Genomic DNA, 26,194 nt, shown 5'->3' on the forward strand with positions numbered 1-26,194 from the left:
ATACCCAATCCCTGCAACTGTTCTTCGTATGTTTTAGCCTTCAGTCCCCTAATCATGTTTTGTTCTTCTTCTCTGCACTATTTCTACAGTCTCAACATCTTTTTGACATCATGGTGATCAAAGTTGGGTGCAGTATTCCAAGCAGAGGTGAAGAAGGGAGTCTTTAGACAGAAGCGGGAAAAAAATTGAAAGTCTCAGTTTGGAAAAATAGGGATTGTTTTAAAGATGAACCAGGTTTGACAGCTGGGAAGATGATCTTTTCTCACATATCTTCAGTGACCAAAAGTTTGGGGGCATTGCAGGGGACACCCTGGCATTTCAGAAGAGATGAAGTGGTATTTCTCTCTTTTGGAGACGCTGTGGCTCAGTGGCTAAGACGCTGAACTTGCCGATCGATAAGTCGGCAGTTCAGCAGTCCGAATCCCTAGTGCCGCGTAACGGGGTGAGCTCCCATTCCTTGTCCCAGCTTCTGCCAACCTAGCAGTTCGAAAGCACGTAAAAAATGCAAGTAGAAAAATAGGGACCACCTTTGGTGGGAAGGTAAGAGCGTTCCATGTGCCTTTGGCGTTTAGTCATGCCGGCCACATGACCACGGAGACGTCTTTGGACAGCGCTGGCTCTTCGGCTTTGAAACGGAGATGAGCACCGCTCCCTAGAGTCAGGAATGACTAGCACATATGTGCAAGGGGAACCTTTTCCTTTACCTTTACTTTTGGGGAGGAAAGGTTTTTTTTTTCCCTTAAACACCACAACACACAAGTAAAAGAGCTACGTTAAGCTTGTTGGCCGAAACAGAAGTGATGCCAAACTGGCTCATGTGCAGTTCCAGTTTTCAGAACGAGCCCAGCATTCTAAGGCCAGATGGTCACTGCTGGTGCCAAGCGATGGGACATCGGCTGTGCCCCTTTTTTAAAAAGAGTTTTTCAGCATCTGACTCCCTCCCTCTTGGCTCTAGACTCTGCTTTATTTTTTATCTTTTTTTTTTCTCCTCTCCTGCTGTTCTGCCCTAGGACATTCATCGTGTTGGATTACAAACAGCTTTTGAAATTCCCCTCGCTTTCCAAAGATGTTTGTTGTCTGCCATGGCGGGCAGCTGTTCGGGAAACATAGAAACAGCTCCGTGGCTCTTTGGATTAAAGCTCCAGAGCTTTTGTCTCACACGGGACTGCGGGCTTAGACCTTCCAGAAGAACCCACAATAACACTGTGTGCATGGGATGGCATCGTGCAAGCGACACAGACCACACAATGCCAATTCCTCTAAACAAGCATTTGTTTACTTATTTAAGAACATTTACATGGCTGTCCAACTCATTCTCAGTGATTTTGGACGGTTTGCAAAGATAAAAACCTGATATGAATAGCAATAAAAAGCTAATAATCCCCACCCCCCAAAGTCTTTTACCCCTTTAAGAGGTGTTTATAAATTTCAGCCAGGCGTATTCTCTCTCCTTGTGTCTGGTATTCATTGCTGAGTTCTCCGGGTAGAGTTAAGAAGAAGTTTGATTGCTTGTCAGGTATTTGCATACTACATATATTTCTGTATATTTCCTATATATAAACCACTGTTAAATGTCTAGGTCTCTGTGTGCTGTGTTTTGCTCCTGGGCTGTCTCCTAATAGTAGTCATGCTGCAAACACTCAGACAAACTTCCTTAGGGAAAGGGAACCCGTAGAGTTCCCTGCCTCCCTGTTCTGATGGGTCAAGGTAGATGGCCCATCTTTGAAAGATGGTCTTTCAAATAACTCGGACCTAAGCCAGGTTTAACCTAGATGGGTTGATACTCTGGTGTACATGGTTTCCTTACTCTCTCCCCTTGCAGATGCTGAAGCAAACCATAAGGGTAAACATGGACCACTCCAGGGGTGAAATTGAGCAGGTTCTGACAGGTTCTTGAGAACCGGTAGCAGAAATTTTAAGTAGTTCAGAGAACCGGCAAATACCACCTCTGGCTGGCCCCAGAGTATTGTGGGAATGGAAATTTTGCAATATCCTTCCCCCAGGGGTGGGGTGAGAATGGGGATTTTGCAGTATCCTTCCCCTGCCATGCCCACCAAGCCATGTCCACCAAGCCATACCACGCCCACCAGTGGATTTCACCACTGGACCACTCAATCATGCACGGTAACCCAGAGCTTAATCTAATCCATCTGTACGATCAAGCTTCTTAAATTTTTAAAAGCTCTGGATGCTGACAAATCCAAATGCATTTTTAAAAAAAATTTCTTTCCCAGAGCTTCCACAGTGTATATTGACAAAGAGTTATAGCTCATTGGCTTTATTTTTATAAGCACCCTTCAGAGGAAAGAGCAAGTTTTAACATCTTGGCAAGCACGTTGCCTTTTGTGTAGGCTGTTAATGAAAAATATCTATTAAAGCCTTAAAGGTTTTGGGCACCGGTTCAAGCTGGATATTCTTGTACACGGCATCAGACTGTCTTCTGGGGCAAAGTGGCAGGGGTCAAATGTAAAATTTGTAACTACCGGTTCTGTGGGCATGGCTTGGGGGTGGGGGGGGATAATGTGACTCGGTGGGCATGGCCAACTTTTTTTTTTTTTTTAACTTTTCAAAGCATTTTTTCTAATGCTTTGAAAAGCCTCTGCCCATCAGGCAACTCAGCTGGGATCTTTAGAGAGGCTTTTTAAAAAATGCCTCTCTGACGATCAGGCAACTCAGTTGGGATCGTCAGAGACTTTTCAAAGCATTTTTTTTACCACCTCTTCGGCCAAGAGGTTGTAGAAAAAATGCTTTTAAAAGTAAAAAAAAAAAGCCTCTGATGATCGTGCGGCTCAGCTGGGCATGGTGGGGGGGGGCACAAGGATTTTTGCTACTGGTTCTCCGAACCACCTGCCTCCATCGCTACCAGATCAGGCAATCCGGTCCGAACCGGGAGTATTTTACCCCTGCAAAGTGGTTACCCCAATCAATGGTGCAAATGGATTAGGAGAAAGAACCCAGCTACCGTCTTGAAACAGGATAGGATAGGATAGGATAGGATAGGATAGGATAGGATAGGATAGGATAGGATAGGATAGGATAGGATAGGATAGGATAGGACAGGACAGGACAGGACAGGACAGGACAGGACAGTGCAGTGATGGCGAACCTTTTAGACACCGAGTGCCCAAACTGTGCGCACATGCCCAAACTGAAAGATATGCATGCACATATGTGGATATGCGCGAGCGTGCGCATGCGTAGGCATGCACGATCGTACGCATGTGCAGCAGAGACCTGAAGGCCAGCTGGCCAGCGGGAGCCGGGGCATCCCAACACTGGCAGCATGGCAAGAGGTAAGATCTTTTTCTTTCGTGAACTTCTGTTTCATAGTTTGCAGGGAAACAGAAGCTCACGAAATAAATGCCACTGAGATCTGACCTGGGGCAACGGTGCGCTTGTCAGCAGAGAGGGATCTGTGTGCCACCTTTGGCACGCGTGCCATAGGTTCACCATCATGGGGGTAGGAATGGAATGGAATGGAATGGAATGGAATAGAAGAGAAGAGAAGAGAAGAGAAGAGAAGAGAAGAGAAGAGAAGAGAAGAGAAGAGAAGAGAAGAGAAGAGAAGAGGGATGGGATGGGATGGGATAGAATAGAATAGAATAGAATAGAATAGAATAGAATAGAATAGAATAGAATAGAATAGAACAGAACAGAACAGAACAGAACAGAACAGAACAGAACAGAACAGAATAGGGATGGGATGGGATGGGATGGGATGGGATGGGATGGGATGGGATGGGATAGGATAGAATAGAATAGAATAGAATAGAATAGAATAGAATAGAATAGAATAGAATAGAATAGAATAGAATAGGGATGGGATGGGATGGGATGGGATGGGATGGGATGGGATGGGATGGGATGGGATAGGATAGGATAGGATAGAATAGAATAGAATAGAATAGAATAGAATAGAATAGAATAGAATAGAATAGGGATGGGATGGAATGGAATGGAATGGAATGGAATGGAATGGAATGGAATGGAATGGAATAGAATAGAATATGGAAGGGACCTTGGAGGTCTTTAATGGTCTGAATTCCCAGATCTACTAGATTTCCAAAATTCTAAATCAGCGATCTCCAACTTTGCGGACTGTCAGGAGGGGGAAGGGAGAAGGAATTGTTATGTGCGAGTAGCAGGTATGTGCACACTTGCCCGCTGCTTGTGTAAATGGAGCTGCGTGCACTCCCCCCTCTCCACTTTCATGGCCCAGTTCAAAACATGCCATGGCCCGGTAGTGGGCCGTGACCCGGGAAATTGGAACCCCTGTTCTAAATAGATCCTTATGACCCACCCTAGGCTGTTCTTGAGAGATGGAATATGTTCCAGAAAAGCAGGTGATGTCAGTAGGTGCTCTACCTGATGGGAGGACAAGTACATTCTGTTCCTGAAAAGAACATTTGAGTCAGAAAATAGAAGCTAGATCTTAGGTAGATTAACACACTCAGGTCAATGTGAAGATGAGATGCATTAGCATAATGACTACCTAATTCTTAAAGCAACGTTATAGGCTCCAGTTTGTTTTCCTGATGTGATTTTCTCTAAAATAAAGCCTGCCCCCATCCCCCTACGCTGACCGCTTTTATATGAATCTGAGTATAGGTAGTCCTCGGCTTACGACCACAATTGAGTTCAAAATTTCTGTTGCTAAGCGAGACTGCTTTTGCTCCATTTTAGGACCTTCCTTGCAACGGTTGTTATGAGAATCACTGCAGTTGTTAAGTTGGTAACACAGTTCACAAAAGAGAACCTGGCTTCCCCATTGACTTTGCTCATCAAGAAGGTCGCAAAAAGTGATCGCACGATTCTGGGACGCTGCAACTGGGAGTTTCAGAATTTGAGATCTTTCCACGGAGAAGGGTCTCATGAAGTATTCTGCACCCCTGGCTTTCGTTCCCCTAATAACTTGAACAAAAAATGCAAAACAGTTTGTGCAAAACTTAAAGGAATCAACTGGGTGTAGAATAGAATAGAATAACAGAGTTGGAAGGGATCAAGGAGAGAAGCAAGCTAGAACTTAAGGAGAAACTTCTTGGCTAGTTAGAACAATTAATCAGTGGAACAACTTACATGGAAGTCAGACATCGCTAAAAGAGAAGAGGCAACAGACAGGTTAGAATAGAATAACAGAGTTGGAAGGGACCTTGGAGGTCTCCTAGTCCAACTCCCTGCTTAGGCAGGAAACCCCATACCATTTCAGACAAATGATTATCCAACATCTTCTTAAAAACTTCCATTGTTGGAGCATTCACAACTTTTAGAGGCAAGTTGTTCCATTGATTAATTGTTCTAACTAGCCAAGAAGTTTCTCCTTCTTCTCTCCTTGATCAATTTCCATCCATTGCATCTTGTCCTGCCCTCAGGTGCTTTGGAGAATAACTTGACCCACTCTTCTTTGTGGCACCTCTGAGATATTGGAAGACTTATCCAATATCATGTCTCCCCTAGTCCTTTTTTTCATTAAAATAGACATGCCCAGTTCCTGCAACCGTTCTTCATATGTTTTAGCCTCCAGTCCCCTAATCATCTTTGTTGCTCTTCTCTACAATCTTTCTAGAGTTTCACCATCTGTTTTACATCGTGGCGACCAAAACTGAATGCGGTATTCATGTTTGTTGCAATTTATTCTTTTAGAGGTTTGGGACCTCTTGCATGTTAGCTCAGAAGATACAAATCTTTGGATGAGTTTTGTGGTGGCTTTTGTTCTGCAGGGGAGTTATCATTTGTTTGTCTGCTCTACACTCTGAAGACCAAGGTTTTATTTACTCTAATCAGCTGTCTCTTTGCTAAGGCACCCTTTTAGGACAGCTATATCTGTGTTCATTCCCAAAAAGGATTGAGATCCAGTGTCAATTGGAATAAAACGTGAAGGGACCTTGAAGGCCTTCTAGTCCAATCCCCTGCTCAAGCAGGAGACCTGATACCATTTCAGACTGTCCGGTCTGTCCAGTCCAGGCTGTCCAGTCTCCAGTGATAAGAGAAATTGTGCACCCACAATTTCTGAAGGCAAGCAGTTCCACCGGTTAATTGTCCTCACTGTTAGGAAGTTTCTCCTTAATTCCAGGTTGCTTCTCTCCTTGGCTGGTTTCCATCCATTGTTTCTTGTCTTCTGATGCTTTGGAATCCGTGTCTTCTTTTAATCCACAAAAGAGACCATTTTCCTGTGCCCCAAACATCAGAGTTGAGAGATGTCAGTCCTGAAGCTTTTCATAAAATCTCAGCAAAAGCGAAGGAACTGTGAATTTCTTATCCAAAGGCCATGTAAAGAAAATGGTATTGTCCCAGGTTCAAGTCCAGCTTCAACCATGGAGGGTCCCTGGGCTGTCTCTCATCCTAATCTTGCAAGATTGTTGTTGTACAGATGAAGAGCTACCTATACAGTAGTGGCCAAAATTGTGAAAAACTTTTTGGAAAAGTATATTTTTGAGGTTTGATGGCTAACAACACCACTTTTTTGGGGGGGAGTTTCAAGATACTCCTATTCCACTGCCGGAATGGCCTGGGAAATAGCCCAGACCTTCACCCAACTGAAAATCTATGGAGTCGACTAAAGAAACTTGTTAGTCAGAAGCGACCCAGCAATAAAACCCAGTTAATAGAAGCAACCATTCCATCTTGGTTTCACATTAGAACAGCTGCAGAACTAAAAGACTTGGTTCACTCCATGGGAAGATGTTGTAAGGCCGTCATTCATGCTAAAGATTACCCAGCTAAGTATTAACTGATGTGATAATTTTTGTATATCTCATTTTTTCTACGTGTTTCACTTTTCTTCTTTATACTGTAACTGCTATTCTAATTTATAAATCCTTCATAAAAGTTATTGCATTACATTCTTGATTAAATTATCTTTCCATTGATATATAATTTTAGGGTACAACTATTCCAAAAGAAAGTGGTGTTATTAGTTAGTTTTAGAAAATACACTTTTCCCAAAAGGTTTCCACAATTTTGGCCACTACTGTAAAAGTGTCTTGAGTTTCTGGAGAACAAATAAATCTTGCAAAATAATCTCAGCGTATTCAGACGAGGAGAAAAACTGGGCAGCAGTGGTTTAAAGGAATTAATTCTGCTAGTTTCTTTATGTTCCATCAACAATCAGGAATTATCATTTGGAGATTTCAATAACAAAGTGATGAAGGGCGAGTATATTAAATACACATATTTTACAGGTGAGGTGCCCTGAGGCTGAGTGAGAGATCAATGGATTGTAATTATTTATTTTTTTTAGTATGCTGTAAAATGATTCTCAGGAAAATCTTTCTAAAGGGTAAAGACACAAATTGGACAATACAAAAATAAGCAATTAGGACATGACTGACAGCATGTTAACTAGAAATGTCGAAGAGCAGCTGAGTTGTGTCACCCCACTTTTTAAAAATAAAAAAGGCCCATTTTACAGCTCGGACCGATTGAGGCTCAGAGTTATTCAGCTTGCTACGAGTTGAGCAAATACATGTGCATAAATTTGTAGCCTTCTGGATTGTGGTTGTGGTTTCTGTTGAACCACTGGGAACCGGTTGCTGAATTTTTTTGCAAATTAGGAACTGTAGATGGAATTTATGGTTGATGTTTTCTGGCAAAATACTTGGATAGCATGTTCCCGTGATGGTGAACCTATGGCACACGTGCCTCTCTGCGGGCATGCTAGCCATCACCCAGCTCATGTCCACTGCACATGCGCATGTGCGCCTCCCGCTGACCAGCTGATTTTTGGGATGTGCAATGAGCGGGGCACATGCAGGAGATGCATGCGCATGCACAGGGGCAGGGGGAGCTGGGTGGGAAGTAGTGTGCATGTTCCGGAAGTGTGGAAGCAGGTCCGTTTCTGGCCTCCGGAGGCCCTCCGGAGCCTGGAGGAACCCGTTTTTGCCCTCCCAAAGATTCAGAAAGAGCCTCCGGAGCCTGGGGAGGACGAAAAACGAGCCTACCAGAAGTATCAGAAGTCTGAAAAATGGCCCTGTTTCCAGCCTCTGTAGGGCCTCCGTAGCCCAGGGGAGGCTGTTTTTGCCCTCCCGGAGACTCAAGGAAAGCCTCTGGAGCCCGAGGAGGGCGAAAACATCATGTCCCCCCACCCCCCCATCGTGGTGCAGGTTGCTAGAATTTTTGAATCCCACTCCTCGTGTGCATGCACGGGGGGATGACATGCACATTTGTGGGAGGGTTGTGCATGCATGCACGGGGGCACGCACAATGCATTATGGGTGCCAGCACACACGCACGCACACATGCCTTTGGAAGAGAAAAAGGTTAGCCATCACTGTGTCACTTTGTCAAAGTGACAAAGACAGGGTTAGATTTATTCAGAAGAAAGAAGGTGAGAGGGGAGAGAACATTTTTGAAAAATTTCTCTTTGAGCAACGTTTCCAACTAGTAGCTGCACCTGGTGGATCTTTATTAATCTCAGAAAGCTAGACAGGAGAGACCTCATTGGGGGGAGCTGGGATCCCAAGGGATGCAGGATGAATGGGAAGCCAAAGAAAAATTCTTGGAAGAAGACAGTGATTTAAAAAAAGCCTCTGGCTTGTTGCCAAGAAAACTATTCTGGGTGTGACCGTTGATGTCATCAGAAGCCGAGCTTGAATGCGCGAGAGAGATTTGACTTTATTATACCGGCTGGGGTGAGAACACCTGTCCAAAGTACAAGGGTTATTCTGGAGTTGCATCAGCTAAAAGATTCTTGGCAAGCAGGCCTGGGAAAGTTCTCTGTCTAGTTGAAGGAAAATATTTTTAGGCTGGTTAGGTGGTTACTTAACCTACCGGTTGCCTCTTGGGGAAAAAAAAGCACCTTTGGCATATTTCTAAAATTTGCTTAAATGGAATCAGCATATAAGGCAAAGACAGAGACAGAGGCTCTTTGGGGAGAGTTATAAAAATAAAGCCAATAAATAACTCCAGCCTTGTGTTAAACAACTATGTGGGTCACCACAGGAGACAGGAATTCTAGGAGGCCAAATGCATAGAATTCCTTCTGTTGGGTTGGTAGAATACAGATAGGCCTTCTTTCTTTTTCTTTCTTCTTCTTTTTTCTTTCTTCTTCCCTTCCATGCACCTCATCAGCGTGACAAAACAGTCACCATGAGTTCTTGGAGAAAAAAAATACAGAAATGTGTTGGGCCAACTCTACCATAAAAGGGTGAACGCCTAGAATATAGAATAATATTCTATTATTTTCTTCCTATCACCCATCTCCTCCCACTTATGACTGAATGACTGTAACTTTCTTGCTTGTATCCTTATGATTTATATTGATTGTTTCCTAGTATGATTTGATTGCTTATTTGTACCCTATGACTATCATTAAGTGTTGTACCTTATGCTTCTTAACGAATGTATATTTTCCTTTTATGTACACTGAGAGCATATACACCAAAGACAAATTCCTTGTGTGTCCAATCATACTTGGCCAATAAAGAATTCTCTTCTCTTCTCTTCTCTTCTCTTCTCTTCTCTTCTCTTCTCTTCTCTTCTCCATTCCAATATCTATTCTATTCTATTCTATTCTATTCTATTCTATTCTATTCTATTCTATTCTATTCTATTCTATTCCATTCTATTCTATTCCATTCCATTCCATTCCATTCCATTCCATTCCATTCCATTCCATTCCATTCCATTCCATATTTTACCAGGGGTGAAATCCAGCAAGTTCTGACAGGTTCTGGAGAACCGGTAGTGGAAATTTTGAGTAGTTCGGAGAATTGACAAATACCACCTCTGGCTGGTGGTATTGCAGTATCCTTCCCCTGCCATGCCCACCAAGCCACACCATACCCACCAAGCCAAGCCCACAGAACCGGTAGTAAAAAAATTTGGATTTCACCACTGTATTTTACTCTGTTCTGTTCTGTTCTGTTCTGTTCTATTCTATTCTATTCTATTCTATTCTATTCTATTCTATTCGTTGGAAGGAACCTCAGAGGTTTTATGGTCCAATCTCTTGCTCGAGCAGTAGACTCTATCACATTTCAAACAAATGGCTGTACAGTCTCTTTTTGAAAGCCTTCAGTGATGGAGCACCCACAGCTTCTGAAGACAAGCCATCCCACTGGTTGATTGTTCTCACTGTCAGAAAATTTCTCCTTAGTTCTAAGTTGGATCTCTCCTTGATGAGTTTCCATCTGTTACTTCTTGTCCTGCCCTCAGGTGCTTTGGAGAATAGGTTGATCGGATCCCCTCTTCTTGTAGCAGCCCCTTAGATATAGAAACACAGCCATCATGTCACCGCTAGTCCTTTTTTTCATTAAACTAGACATTCCCAATTCCCACAACTGTTCATTATATGTTACATATAGGGGGAGGGGGATTGTATAGAGTATGGGTGATATGTAGTCAAAATAACATTCCTTCCTCAGAGTGTCAAGGACGCCTTGCCCTGGCACCTGAAGTCAGATGACTGGGAGGTATCTCCAATTTGGACGGTGGATGATTGGACCATGTGATGGACATGGGTGTTGGGTGGGGGCTTGAACTTTCACTTGGATGGGGAAAACCTAGAAACTTTCAGATTCGGGTTTTCCCATATGTGCCAATATGACATCTTAAATAAAATGGAACTCTGAGGAAATCCAAGCCTCTGAGTTTTCTTTCGTTGGGGATGTTACTTGGAATCCCTGACATTAGCCTCCTGTCCCCACAACTTCTGAAGGCCAGTTATTCCATGGGTTAATTGCTTCTCACCGTTAAGAAATTCTTCCTTAGTTCTAGGTTGCTTCTCTCTGTTGCTTTTTGTCCTGCCTTCAAGTGCTTTGGAGAATAGGTTAGTTTCCAACCATTGTTTCTTGTCTTGCCTATTGGTGCTTTGGAAAATAATTTGAGCCCCTCATCTTTGTAGGAGCCCCTCAAATATTGGAAGACTGCTAATATGCCCTCCCCCCCGTCCTTCTTTTCATTAGACTTCACATACCCAATTCCTGGAACCGTTCTTTGTACGTTTTAGCCTCCTAATCAGGGGTGAAATGCTTCCGGTTCGGACTGGATCACCCGATCCGGTAGCGATGAAGGTGGGTGGTTCAGAGAACTGGTAGCAAAAATCCCTGCCCCCCCCATGCCCAGCTGAGCCGCGCGATCATTAGAGGCTTTTTTTCTTTTAAATGTCTCTGACGATCCAAGCTGAGTTGCCTGATCGTCAAGCTGAGGTTGATGATCCAAGCTGACGATCCAAGACGATGCCTAACGATCCAAGCTGAGCTGCCTGATCATCAGAGGCATTTAAAAGAAAAAAAGCCTCTGACGATCAGGCAACTCAGCTGGGATCGTCAGAACCTTTTGAAAGCATTTTTTACAATCTGTTCGCCGAAGAGGTTGTAGAAAAAATGGTTTTAAAAGTTAAAAAAAAATTGGCCACGCCCACCCAGTCACATTACCCCCCCACCAAGCCACACCCACAGAACCGGTAGTAACAAATTTTAGATTTCACCACTGCTCCTTATCATTGAAGGAAGGAAGGAAGGAAGGAAGGCCTTGAAGGAAAGGTCTTGTATTAAAGAGATGAGGTAGCCCAGGTGGGAAGAAGCTGTTGGGTTAAACAGCAGGCAATACTTAGTTTTGAAATATTAACACTCGGATGGATTGTGTAGACAAGAAGAACTGACTACTTTAAATTAATAGAGCAGTGAAGCATTTTATTTGCCAATAATGTGAGGGTTTTTGTTTTGTTTTTTTGGTCCCTAGCTACCTTTGCATTTTTTTTTTGAAGCATTTCGACATCTCTTGTGTTCATTCTGGGCATTGGTGCAGTTAATTACAAGCTCATAAGTGTATTTGCTTCCTCTCGGCTCCTAACTCCCTCTCTCCCTCCTTCTCCCCTGCACACCGTCCCCCGTCCCCCCCCCACCCCCAACACGGCCTGTTTATCAGCAATCGGTAGCAAAAGGTTTAATAGGCTGCTTGGTTGAATTGCTGTAAAATCCATTCAAGCATGGGCAGAGTGCCACACTCTTTCTCACCCAGGCTGATTAAAAAAAAAAAAAAGTGAGCCAGGAAAACAAAAATCAGCTGTGGGGGGATGACGACAGGTTGATTGAAAGCAGAGTAGCAGAATCAATCGATCAAAACAGAGTTGTTGGAAGGGACCTTGGAGGTCTTCTAGCCCAACCCCCTGCTCAAGCAGGAGACCCTATACCAGTGATGGTGAATCTTTTAGACACCAAGTGCCCAAACTGCATGCTTGTGCATGCCCAAACCGAAAGGTGAACATGAGAACGCACACATGCGTGGACATGCACATGTGTGAACATGCGCCAAACCCCTGAATTTTGATCATCTGACTGCGGGGACGCTGCCATAACTGCGAAAAAGGATCATAAGTCAGTTTTTTCAGTGCAGAGTTGTAACTCTGAATGGGCACTAAACAAACTGTTGTCAGTCAAGGACTATCTGTACTGTCATAGATTCAAACAATTGCTAAATGAATCACTGTAAGTCAAGAGCTACCTATATGTTCTCCTACATATGAAGATATATTCTTTCTTGCCAAGGTGTGTGTTCTCTCTCTCTCTCTCTCTCCTCTCTCCTTCTTTCTCTCTCTCTCTCTCTCTCTCTCTCCATCTCTCTCTCCATCTCCATCTCCATCTCTCTTTTTCTCTCTCTCCATCTTTCTCTCTCTCTCCATCTTCATCTCCATCTCTCTCTCTCCATCTCTCTCTCTCTCTCCATCTCCTCTCCATCTCTCTCTTTCTCTCTCTCTCCATCTTTCTCTCTCTCTCCATCTCTCTCTCCCCCCTCCCTCCCCTCTCTCTCTCCAATAGCATGTCTCGTTTTTATTTGCAAAGAAATCATTTACCTACTTGTCAAGAAAACTCAATTTTTTTCCCCCCAATGAGCCCTTATAACAGAATAACAGAATTGGAAAGGACCTTGGAGTTCTTCTCCTCCAGCCTCCTGCTCTAGCAAATGATTGGACAACGTTTGTCTCTTCTTAAAAACCTTGATCTGTGCTTACTCAACACACTGAGCTGGAATGGACCTGCTGCATTTTGATTTATGCACTTGTGAGAACTTGGCCCATTCGGACCGGTTCCGTAGACTGTAATTTTACAAACCATGGGTTAACATGAGTTGGGGGTTGTCTCATTTTTCTGCAGGAGAACCCTCTCGAGTGCAGGTCTTGGAGTTGAGTTGCGGCTCTGGAACTGGACAAGTGACCCTCAACCCCAGTGAGATGTTGGAGCTGAGCTGCAGTCTGTTTCCTGAGGTCAGCCCTTTGAGGTAGGTCCGGTCAAGAAAAAGACACTGTCAGGATTCCAGGAATCCTGCTTTATTGTTTTAGGGCAATGTTTCTCAACCTTGGCGCACCTTAAGACCTGTGGACTTCAACTTTCAAAATTCCCCATGCATGGCTGGGGAATTCTGGCAGTTGAAGTTCCCAGGTCTTTTTTTAAAAAAAGTTTTTTATTAATAATACAAAATTAAAAAACATTGGACATAGATATGACATCACTGGTTCCAAACATCTTCGGTCACTTTACAATAATATTAGTACTCGTATAAATGTATAGTTCTTTAGCTTTGTTCATTATTTAAAGATAATATATTAATACTTTTTCCTTATTTCTGTATATTTATTCATCTCTTAAACATACATTTATCTATAATAACGTCTATATTTTTGTTCTAACACTATACATTTGTCTTGGCTACCCTCTTGTTATCTATCCAATCATAAAATTGTTCCCAGATTTTGTAGTACTTAGTGTCAGCGTTCCAGAAAAAACCCCACTGCAAGTAAAGACGCGGAAGCAAGCATTTTCAAAAAGTTCTCTTTACTAGAATAGGCAATCTGGCACATCTGGGAAAACCCGAATCTGAAAAGCCCGGGTTTTCTTTCAGTAAGTCAAAGCTCCCAAAACCATCCCCTTTTCCCCCCAGTCAGTCACATGCTCCAATCAACGTCTGCTCCATCTCGATCCAGCCCCCTGACCACTCCTCCAGATGCCAGACCGCGACAGGAAGAATGCTATTATGTCTACTAACAACCCCTCTCCTTAATCCCCCCTCCTACTTTCCCACACACGAGAAGGTGGCAGCATTGGAGCTTCCGGCCTAATATGGCTTCCAAAGCTGACAATTAGTTTTGCTTTTATCCTTGAGTTCCAAAGTGAGTCTGTCCATTTCTGCACAATTAAAAGATTTTCAGTAATATTTCCTCTTCAGTTGGAATATCTTTCTCTTTCCATTTTTGAGCGAAGGCTATTCGTGCCGCTGTGAGTATATGCAGTAATAAATAATTTGTACCTTTCTTATATTTTCTTTCTGTAATTCCCAGTAAGAAAAATTCTGGTTTGGAAGTTCACAGGTCTTAAGGTCAGCAACTGTTCTGACCAAGGCTCCCTTAACAAGCAGGAGGCAGGAATTATTGGCAAAACCTCTTTTATTTACACAGCTGTGAATTACGTTCATTCACAGTCAGCAAAGTTTGTCCAAACAGTTTTTCAAAGGAATATTTCTCAACACACCTTATCTCATTTGGCACGTAACTTGTTTCCAACCGCAGTACAAGGCAAAACTTGGAACAGAGTCTCAGAGTCACGGAATGAACGAATTGTTTCCTGCAAAAGCCCACTCTCCGTTCGCTCCTCTTTTGTTTCCTATGGAAGGGGCCAATCACCTCCAAAGTGTGGCTTTACTCCCGAGTCGACCCTGCTTTCTGAGTTGTTCTTGTCTTCTGGCAGCTTTGCACATGCGCGCACTGGGAACAGGCTCCAGTTGTTCCTCTGCCTTGCTGCTGTCTACCTCCCTCTCTGCCTCCAACGCAGAGCCCTTGTCTGAGTTTTCCCCAGCTTTCAGGACTGGCCCAAGTTTCTCCCCAACCTCCTCACTGTCCGACCGGCAGGCCACAACACCAACGTTGAGAAACATCAATGTAGGGTAATCATAACAGAATCTTGAAAGCTTGCTAGAGTTGGTCTCTGCTCCACCTTATACCAAACAAAATCAAGGCAGGGTTGAGTTGAGCTTCTTCCTTGCACATCCTTGGTTCTCAGCACCGAGTAATCTTTTCTCTTCCCTTGTCGCTTCCTTGCTCCCTTTCTTCTTCCTAAGGCTAGGTCTCCGTTCCTTTCCATCCGGTGAGCAGTTTTCCAATATTATGTGGAAGAAGAACGGGCATCCGCTGAGAGAAGCAGACAACCTCCGTGTCCTCCCCAACGGTTCTTTGTTGATTGCGTCAATCGAAGCAGCTGTGAAACACGACAACCACTCAGGAGGCTCCAGTGTGGAAGGAAATTATTCTTGTACCACTCAGGGCCCGTTTGGGTCCGTCACTGGCCAAACTCTGATGCTCCGAGAATCTTGTGAGTAACTGTCCTTTGCAATTTGTTACAAGAGCCTTTCAAGCGAGCAGCCGAATCAGATGAGGAGGAGGCGTGGGAGTCAGGGTCAGCATCAAGGCAACCTGAGAGCTCCGAGGGGGAAGAGGGAATGGAGCTGTCAGAGAGAGAGAGAGAGAGGCAGAGCCTGGGCCGTCCATTAGCTCTCAGATGGGGAGTCAACAACCCCCAAGTCTGGAGGTGGCTGATGAGGAAGAGGTGGAACAGCTGGGTCCAGTGCCTGACACGCAGACACAGAAGGCAGAGGAGAGGAGAGCAGTGGAAATCTATGGGCTGATCCTTGGGACGAAAGAGCCACCGCCCTAGCTCTGGGGATAAAAGGCAGGGGGGCGGAGATGAATAGGTGTGGCAGACAATTATTAATCTCCCTGCCAGACAGACTTGTTAGCCTGAGGTGAGAGAGAAATTTTTTGCTGGGACTGCCGGCGCTCCTAATAAAGGAATCTTTTGAGTTAACTTCAGAGGATTTGTCATATTTGGTCAGAACAACTGGATCTCTGTTTATTTAGTGATCAAAATTCGTGCGCTTGACAACTGGTGTGTATTTATGACAGTTTGCAGTGTCCCAGTGGTCATGTGATCACTATTTGTGACCTTCTCAGCCGGCATCCGACAAGCAAAGTCAATGGGGAAAGCCTGATTTGCTTAATGACCACAGGATTCACTGAACGACGGTGGTCATTCGCTTAACCCCCGTGGCAAAAGGTCACGGTGCACGCCTCGTTTAACAATCGCCTCATCTAGCAACAGAGGTTCTGGCCCATTGGTGGGTTGCTACCGGTTCGCCCCGGTTTGGGAAAACCGGTAGCGGCGGTGGCGGGAGGTCTGCCCACCCGCCTGGACGCTTCTGCGCATGTGCAGAAGTGTTACGCGCGTGAACGTGTGCGCACCCACGAGAGAACCAGTAGCGACAGGTTTTGAAACTTGCCCCTGTTCTGGCCTCAATTGTGGTCATAAGTCAAGGACAACCTATATAGGAAGAAACACAACCGTTTCAATAAATCCTGATCGCATTTCATTCTAATGGCCCATGCATCATTTGTGTAAGCGACTTATCCATAAAGCCTATTTTATTAATCTGCGTCCATTAGCAAAACTTGTTTGACAGGTTAAATGGCCAGGCAAGGAAGCGAAACCCGTCTGAAATTTGATACTCCCTCTGCTAGCTTTAAAGTACAAAAAATAGTTTCTTGTTGTCCAAGGAAATGTACACAGTAAAGCAAATCTCCTGATTTGAGTGAAATTGGCGTTTTATTTTCACGGTCTTCATAAAAAAAAAAAACTGTACCCAATTTACAGGGATTGTGCCATCCAAACAAGAACCTCCTAAGGAATTCATTTTTCCCCCTCTCCTTAAAGTATTATTGTGGATTATGGATTGATTGATCAGTCAATAGACGTATCAGAATGCAAAAGATAAGACAACAGGAAAACAGCGGTGGGTTGCTACCGGTTCGCCCCGGTTCTGGCAAACCGGTAGTGCCGGCGGTGGGAGGCTCCTCCCACCCGCCCAGATGTCATCAAAAATGCTCTGCGGATGCAATAGCGAACCGGTAGCTCCGGGATTTGAAACTCACTACTGGGGAAAACCACATGCATCAAGAAGAGTAAAAGGCAGAATGAAAAGAAAATATTTTTGTATCATTCCTATAATTTATCCCAAGCAGACCCAGTTCTCAATTATTCTGTCTTATTCAGAGAAAACACAATTTTATATGTAATGTTTGATGTTTGACCATACCCAAAACAGGTTGTTTTAATAAGAATCCTTCTTCAATTCGAAGTCATCCCCAAAATTAACCCTATTTTTTAAAAATATTTTTTAATATTCATATTTTGGTGCTTTGTATTGTAATTTTCCTTGAATAAACTAAATATTCTACCAAAAAAACCACCCGCAAAGCAATTATCAATAGTAGGTCAACTTTGTCTAAAGCCAGATTGTTCTTCTGCTTGTAACTCATGCCTCCCTTTTTCTTTCTTTCTTTCTTTCTTTCTTTCTTTCTTTCTTTCTTTCTTTCTTTCTTTCTTTCTTTCTTTCTTTCTTTCTTTCTTTCCTCTTTCTCTGATCTCCTGTCAATGGTTATCCTCCCCCCCAACCTCCTACCACAGCCTTGCCTCCATTTTTCCAACATCCAGAACCCCAATCTGTGCCAGAAAATGGCATGGCTCGTTTTGAGTGTCGGATCAAAGGTTTGCCTGCTCCAGTCATCACTTGGCAGAAAGACAAGGAGGCTGTGCCTTCGGAACCAAGGTAAATTATGCAGGGCTCACTCATTGCATCAAACGCAACAGAGTTAGTTAAGTTGGAGCTGCTAAGCCTCACTGGTTGTGGCTTGCAAGCTGTGGTCTATGCCTAAGCTTGATGCCTGAAGGTAGTTGTGTCAACTGACGGGTTTATCTCTGGATTGTCAGAATGGTCCAGTGTGTCTATCTATGACCAGCTCTAAGAAACTCATAGAGGGATTAGAACACAGAACAAGGAGCCTTGGTGGCACGGTGGTTAGAATGCAGTACTGCAGGCTAATTCTGCCCACTGCCAGGAGTTTGATCCTGACTAGCTCAAAGTTCACTCAGCCTTCCATTCGTCTGAGGTTGATAAAATTAGGACCCAGATTGTTGGGGGCCATAGGCTGACTCTGTAAACCGCTTAGAGAGGGCTGTGGGACAATATATAAGGCTAAGTACTATTCAGAGGTGGTATTCAGCAGGTTCTGACGAACCAGTAGCAGAAATTTTGAGTAGTTTGGAGAACCGGTAAAGATCACCTCTGACTGACCCCGCCCCCATCTATTCTCTGCCTCCCAAGTCCCAGCTGATTGGGAGGAAATGGGGATTTTGCAGTATCCTTCCCCTGGAGTGGGGTGGGAATGGAGATTTTACAGTATCCTTCCCTTGCCACACCCACCAAGCCATGCCACGCCCACCAAGCCATGCCCACAGAACCGGTAATAAAAAAAATTTGAATCCCACCACTGGTGCTATTGCTATTAACATAGAATCATAGGGCTGGAAGGCATCTCAGAGGTCTTCTAATCCAACTCCCTGTTCAAGGCAGGAGACCTTCTACACATGGGGAATGGAAGTTCTAATTTAGCCTCCAGATCCTTTATCGTCTTTGCTGCGCTTGCTAGTGTGTTCTTGTGTTTTGACTTGATCCAGCGTAGGAATTGATCTTTCCTCTTCATCCTTGGGCTCGTAGGTTCATCGTCCTTCCACATGGTGTCCTGCAAATCACGGATGTCCAGGAAGGAGATGCTGGGGCCTACCATTGCGTGGCAACCAATGCAGTAGGAAGTCGCTACAGCCTGGATGCTCCCCTCACTCTCTTGAAAGGTACATTTTACAAATTTGGGAGCGGGGCAGGGTGGATGAATTACGGGAGGCTATCTCTAAAGTTTCTCTCTTTCAGTCTCAGATGCTTCCATCTGTTGCATGGATATAACGATCCCAGCAAAAAATTTTGCAAAGGGTTTTTGAGATAACTGACTGGTCAGATATTCTAAAGCCAGAGCGAGCAGCTTATAAATGGCTGAAGTCTTCTCAATAAAGGCTGGGGACCCAAAGGATAAAAAATATTGGATGAAAATATGAATTTGGCTAGGAGAAATGGCAAAATAACGAATAGACTTAAAACCAGAATTGTTTTTGTTGGGTATCTTACCAGAAAAATACAATAAAGGAAATACATACTTGATTTGACACGTTTTAACAGCAGCAAAACATGTAAACGTATGTACAAAATTGGAAAAATGAAGATATCCCTGCAGAGGAAAATGTAATAAAGCAAATATTAGAATGTGTCGAGATGGATAGATGAACCATGAAAATTAAGAATAAGGAGGAAACAGAATACTTTTTAACATGGGAGACATTTTACCGATGGCTAGAAAACAGAGGCAGAAGTTAGAAACTTAAAATTGAAAAGAATGTTTAATTAAATAATGTAAGGTGAATAATTAAGGATAAGCAAATATTATTATCAATATGTTTTGATGATACTTGTTATAAATAGCATTGTTAAAATTTTTGTTATCGTTATTCAAAATCGATTGTACCCAGACAACACACTGTCAATGTGAATATTGAGTTTTATGTATACCGAAGAAAAATGTATAAATAATATATATATTTTTAAAAAACAATAAGGACAGGGGACCAATTGGTGAAGCAGTGATATCACTGGGAGGCAGGTGACAATTCAGGGTTGGACTTAAAAATGAGATTAAGAGTAGGAGACCCGTTGGAGAGAAAGTGCTACCAATTGCACCATAAAATTCTCCCCAGATCCTGCAAACCAGCTCCCAAATGCCACCACCAAGATTTGGCTATAGGTAATTCTGGACCTAAAACTGGTTGTTTAATAACTGTTCAGAGTTCTGACAGACTTAAGCTACTTGCAACTCATCCTCAAAGTTATGACTGTCACCTTCCCGTTTCGTCACCATCGTATGATTGTCTTTCGGGGGTGCTTGGCCACTGGCTCACATTTATAACCAGTTGCAGCATCCAATAATCAAGGAATCACAATTTGCAATTTGACTGGTTTCCGGTGCTGTATGCCGGTTTCCTGAGGGGAAAAAAACCCACCTATTCAGAGAAGAATGGGATTCGCTTAACAATCACATGATCCACTTTAAAACTGCAGTGACTTGTTTTATAATCATTGGAAAAACAGTCATAAAATCAAGTCTGGTTACGTGATGTTTTGGCTGATGACTGCAATGACTTAAAAATCTGGGCTCCATTATGGTTGTATGTCAAGGAATACCTGTTCGTGCCAAGAAAATGACAGGGACCCCATGTTTTTTTTTTTCTGTTTCCGAAAGCATTTAATTGACAACTGCAGTTTTAAACTGTCACCAAGCCCTCCGAGGGAAATGTATTTCTTACATTTTGCTCCCTCCGCTTCAGTGCAAAAGCAGACAGAATATGGATGAGAAGACACATCTGTGCACGCTGAATGCTCGGTTTGGCTGTTTTTCTTGTTTGGCTGTCTTTTTAAAGTTTGGGACCTCGGAAAGGCTTGACATCTTGACATCTCCAGCAGGTGGCTAAGCCGCTTGCTGGCTTGCCTTCTTTCCAAAGCCATCAGGGGTGGCCAAGGGCAGCTGATCATGGAATCTCTCTTCTGCAAAAGCAGCCTTCCTTGTACAAACACAGTTTAACGCACAGACGCACAACTGCAGAGATTTGGCGAGGTTTTCTCCAACGTGGATTTGCAGACTGATCAGAACTTTCTTTCAGGCATGATTAGACTATTAGACGATTAATCATTATTACATGATTAGAGGCCCGGAGGCTAAAACCTATGAAGAAGAACGGTTGCAGGAATTGGGTACATCTAATCTAGTGAAAAGAAGAGCTAGGAGTGACATGATAGCAGTGTTCCAATATTTGAGGGGCTGCCAGAAAGAAGACGGGGCGGGGGGGAGGTCAACCTTTTTGCCAAATCAGCTGAAAGCAAAATAAGAAGCAATGGGTGGAAACTAATCAGGGAGAGAAGCAACCTAGAACCAAGGAGACATTTCCTGACAGTGAGAACAATTAGTGGAATCATTTGCCTTCAGAGGTTCAGGGGTGTCAAACTCGCGGCCGGATGCATCATGTGCTGACCCCGACCCCGCCCGGTTTAGCGAAGGGGGAAAAAGTCCTAATACAGCTAAAACAGTGGTGGGTTGCCCCCGGTTTGCACCGGTTCTATAGTACTGGTAGTAAAACCGGCGGGAGGCTCCACCCACTGACCCTGATGTCATAAAAACACTTCTGTGCATGCACAGAACCTTCTGCGCTTGTGCAGAAGAGCACTTGAGCAAAGTGAGCACGTGCGCACGGCCCCGTTGCGAACCGGTAGTAAAGGTAAGTAGAACCCATCCCTGGGCTAAAACCTATGAAGAACAGTTGCAGGAACTGGGTATGTCTAGTTTGATGAAAAGAACGACTAGGGGAGACAGGATAGCAGTCTTCCAATATCTCAGGGGCTGCCACAAAGAAGAGGGAGTCAAGCTATTCTCCAAAGCACCTGAGGGCAGGACAAGGAGCAATGGGTGGAAACTCATCAAGGAGAGAAGCAACTTAGAACTAAGGAGAAATTTCCTGACAGTGAGAACAATTAATCAGTGGAACAACTTGCCTGCAGAAGTTGTGGATGCTCTAACACTGGAAGTTTTTAAGAAGAGGTTGGATAACCATTTGTCTGAAGTGGTGTAGGGTTTCCTGCCTAAGCAGGAGGTTGGACTAGAAGACCTCCAAGGGCCCTTACAACTCTGTTATTCTAAACAATTCTAAACGTCACGTGACGACGACATGACGACGCGTGTTTGACACCCCGCTCCGTTAATGGAGGCTTTTAAGAAGAAGCCGGACTGCTATTTGTCTGGAATGATAAGCTTGAGCAGGGGGTTGGACTAGAAGACCTCTGAGGCCTCTTCCAACTCCGTTATTCTGTTCATACAGTTCTTGGCAACAATACGCAACTTTCGTCCCACTTCTGAGTCCAACCATGTCTCCCCTCCAAGGACTAACCAACCCTGCTGAATTTTTTCCAAGTTCATAATCCTCCAGTTGAAGGATGCTCCCATCTTTTCAGTAAGTTGGACCTCATTCTGAGCAATCGCAGGAATTGTCATTAATGAATGAATGAAATGATTCATCCAACGGAATCTTCACCCTTACCCAACCTACGGCCTTGCCCTAAGCCTTAATTTATTTTTGGAAGAACTCCCCATGGCTCCAGAGAATTATTGCCTGCTGTCTAGGAAAATGTGTACTGGCCTGGAAATCCTACCCTACCACATCAAGCAGCAAGAGAAACTTCACTAATTGGAAATCAGGATTCCTAACCCAGTTTCAAAGACTTCCCCGCTGCAGTTTTAGGCTGAAATCCTCAGCAGTTACTTAAATCTTTCCTCCTGCAGCTGAATAATGATATTTTGCTTGTACGACAGTTGCAAAATCAAACTCATGTTGTTAGAATGTGGTCAGTTTATACAGAAATCGTCATTATTTAATCACATATCAGGGTAGACTCCAATGTTTTTCTTCATTTCCATCTACCCTTCATCCTTTTCCTACACCTTTCTGTAAATTTTTTTAATTTTATTTTAGAACAAACAACACAAAAATGAAAGGAAATAGGACCTCTTCTGATTCATTCTTTCTCACCATATCTCAAAGAATAAGTCAAAAGAGATTTGAGGCAAAAGCCCAATTAAAATCTTTTCCAGTTAAGCTTGCTGAGCTTTTATTGAATTTCAAGGAGGCTGTGCAAATCTTTTCTTCTCAGTGTATTACACACAGTGGCAACGATTGATTTGGGGATTTCAGCCATTGTTAGACCGAAACAAAGTGGGGAAAAATTAGTATAATACGCAGAACACAGAACAAAGAATAACAGAGTTGGAAGAGAACTTGGAGGTTTTCTAGTCCAACTCCCTTCTCAGGTAGGAGACCCTATACCATTCCAGATAAGCGGCTGTCCAGTCTCTTCTTAAAAACCAGTGGTGGAACAGACACAACTTCTGGAATTAATTGTGATTAATTCCACTGATTAATTGTTTTACAACCTCTTCAGTCGAAGAGGTTGTAAAAAAATGCTTTTAAAAGGCTCTGATGATCCCAGCTCAGCCACCCGATCATCAGAAGCTTTTTTTTTACTTTTAAAAGCATTTTTTCGGCCAAAGAAAAAATGCTTTTAAAAGTAAAAAAAAAAAAAAAAAAAAAAGCCTCTGATGATTGCGCAGCTCAGCTGGGCGGCAGGGGAGCAGGGATTTTTGCTACCAGTTCTCCCAACAACCTGCCACCATCGCTATTGTATCGGGCGATCCAGTCTGAACTGGGAGTATTTCACCCCTGCCGCAAATATTGGAAGACTTCTATCATGTCACTCCAATCCTTCTTTTCACTAGATTAAAAGGTAAAAGTAAAGGTTCCCCTTGCACATATGTGCTACTCGTTCCCGACTCTAGGGGGCAGTGCTCATCTCCGCTTCAAAGCCGAAGAGCCAGCGCTGTCCAAAGACTCAACGCCAAAGGCGCATGGAACGCTGTTCCCTTCCCACCAAAGGTGGTCCCTATTTTTCTACTTCCATTTTTTACGTGCTTTCGAACTGCTAGGTTGGCAGAAGTTGAGACACGTGACGGGAGCTCACCCCGTTACATGGCACTAGGGATTCGAACCGCTGAACTGCCGACCTTTCGACTGACAAGCTCAGCGTCTTAGCCACTGAGCTACCGCGTTCCCTTTCACTAGATTAGGCATACCCAATTCTTACAACCGTTCTTTGTGTGCTTTAAAAAAAAAAGGTCTTTGTTTTGCTTCTATGGATGGGTGGCATGGATGCTTTTTTTTCTCTTGGATTAAATGCTATTTTAAAGCCGAGGTTGAAAAGGTCATATTGTGGTGTTTTCTGCCTTCCTGGTAGCAAGGATTTGAGCAGTTGTTACACACAAGGCAGATGTTACACACAAGGCTGGGCAGACTGCTCCGTATTAAGTTCCAGACATTTTTTTAGGAATCTGCATTCCAAAGCAGAATGAGACTGGGAGGGGCCTTTGCAAAGAGATGTTTTCGCCAACCCAGGAAGAAACGGAGAAGTTGTGGTTGAGGGGCAGAAGATGGTTGGTGTTAGAGTAACCCTGGTCAGATAATGTTCTTCACCCGAACATCAAGGTGTGACACATGAAACCTCTGGTTAAGATCTCCGATTCTTGTCCTTAAGTTCAGAGTCTTTTATGTCTTTGAAGCTACCCTTGGAAATATGTCAGCTATGTCTGTAGGCATTCCAGAACCCGACTATAGCTGGCCAGAGAAGTCTTCTTCATTTTGCAAGCCAGTTAGATTAGATTAGATTAGAATTCTTTATTGGCCAAGTGTGATTGGACACACAAGGAATTTGTCTTTGGTGCATATGCTCCAAATAAGTTTATTAAGTAAGTTTATCATCTTACTTAGCAATAGCAATAGCACTTAGACTTATATATTGCTTCATAGTGCTTTTACAGCCCTCTCCAGTGGTTTACAGAATTAGCCTGTAAACCCCAACAATTTTGGGTCCTCATTTTACCGACCTCGGAAGGATGAAAGGCTGAGTCATCCTTGACCCTGGTGAGAGTTGAACTGCCGAACTGCAGCTAGCAGTCAACTGAAGTAGCTTGCAGTGCTGCACTCTAACCACTGTGCCACTTCTGCCCTCTGGAGAAATTGAGATCAAAGCTCTCAGTCCTTTAGTTTGGGGTGACTTTGATCAGTTTTTCAGCTGAAGGGGTTTTCCTTTGTACATCCCATTAACCTCTTCTTCCATTAGCAGAAGGCGAGTCATTTCATAAAAGTCAATATTATGAATTAAGTCAAGAGAAATTACATAGAGATATTTAATTTGCTAAATCCAATCTGGTGCCGGAATTCGATTTGTCCAAGTGCTACATGAAGGTTTCAATGGAAATATGGTGTGTCCATATTTTAAATAGATTATATCATGCATTATATTGGTACGGATTCTTTTACATTGTTTATTGTTTGTTTCCGGAAGCCCCTAAAGAAATATAAACAGGGAGAGCCTGCATTCCAGTGCTGTGTGCCCATCTGCCCTCCATTGCTTAAAAGGAAAAATGAAGTAGAGCTTCACCAGTTGGGCTCCTGACCAAAGGTTGCCCTCTGTTGAGGCAGTGTCTCCTGCTTGTTCCAATATTTGAGGTTTGTTTTCCAGTATGTCATGGGAGATGTCATTGGCATGGCTAGTCTAGTGAAGAGAAGGACCAGGGGAGACATGACAGCAGTCTTCCAATATTTGAGGGGCTGCCACAGAGAGGAGGGGGTCAAGCTACTTTCCAAGGCACCCAAAGGCCAGACAAGGAATAATGGATGGAAACTGATCAAGGAGAGTTTCAACCTAGAAATAAGGAGAAATTTTCTGACAGTAAGAACAATAAACCCATGGAACAGAAGTTGCCTTCGGAAGCGGTGGGAGCTTCATCACTGAAAGCTTTCAAGAAGAGACTGGACTGCCATCTGTCAGAAATAGGGCAGGGTCTCCTGCTTGGGCAGGGGGTTGGACTAGATGACCTACAAGGTCCCTCCCAACTATGTTAATCTGTTAATGTGATCAAATGACTCCATGTTGGTCATTCTGTCAGAACTCCCATGACATGCCACCAGAAGATACCTGAATAACAGAGTTGGAAGGGACCCAGGAGGTCTTCCAGCTCAAGCAGGGGACCTAAACCATTTCAGACAAGTGGGTCTCCAGTCTCTCCTTAAAAACCTCCATTGTTGGAGCACCCACAACTTCTCAAGGCAAGTCGTTCCACTGACTTGCCTTTAATTGTTCTCACCGTCAGGAAATTTCTCCTTAGTTCTTGGTTGCTTCTCTCTTTAATTAGTTTCCACCCATTGCTTCTTGTCCTGCCCTCAGGTGCTTTGGCGAATAGCTTGACTCCCTCTTCTTTGTGGCAGCCCCTGAGATATTGGAACACTGCTATCATGTCACCCCCATTCCTTCCTTTCATTAAACTAGACATATCCAGTTTCTACAACCGTTCCTCATGGGTTTTAGCCTCCAGTCCCCTAATCATCTTTATTGCTCTTCCCTGCACTCTTATTATAGAATCTCAAAATCTTCTTTATATTGTGGCAACCAAAGCTGGATGCAATATTCCAAGTGTGGTCTTATAGAGACACTATAAGCATTATAAAGTGGTACTAACCCTCGACATGCCTATCTCTATTCAGTGGTGGACTGAAAAATTTAACAACCGGTTTACTGGGCAGTTGCTGGGTGGGCGTGGCCAATGGGGGCACAGCTTACTCAGCCTCCTGCACCATGGCGGGGGTGAGGGCGTTTTCGCCCTGCCGAGGGTCCG

At 43.7% G+C, this 26,194-nt stretch overlaps 1 protein-coding gene across 2 annotated transcripts in view; it reads left to right on the plus strand.

Annotated features, from left to right (window-relative positions):
- Window positions 1–26,194, plus strand: part of IGDCC4 (immunoglobulin superfamily DCC subclass member 4) — a 96,347-nt gene that overhangs the window by 20,209 nt on the left and 49,944 nt on the right. Inside the window, exons 2-5 of one of the 2 annotated variants that reach the window (XM_087878313.1) lie at window positions 13,092–13,215; window positions 15,049–15,299; window positions 17,448–17,589; window positions 18,538–18,671. In XM_087878313.1, the coding sequence (XP_087734439.1) occupies window positions 13,092–13,215; window positions 15,049–15,299; window positions 17,448–17,589; window positions 18,538–18,671 (651 nt within the window). Of the gene's footprint in view, window positions 1–13,091; window positions 13,216–15,048; window positions 15,300–17,447; window positions 17,590–18,537; window positions 18,672–26,194 lie in introns of those variants that run through there. The other variant, XM_060694775.2, reaches the window with a different exon arrangement.

This window comes from Pantherophis guttatus, chromosome 13, assembly GCF_059756535.1.
Source record: "Pantherophis guttatus breed Tessera chromosome 13, ASM5975653v1, whole genome shotgun sequence".
NCBI lineage: Eukaryota > Metazoa > Chordata > Lepidosauria > Squamata > Colubridae > Pantherophis > Pantherophis guttatus.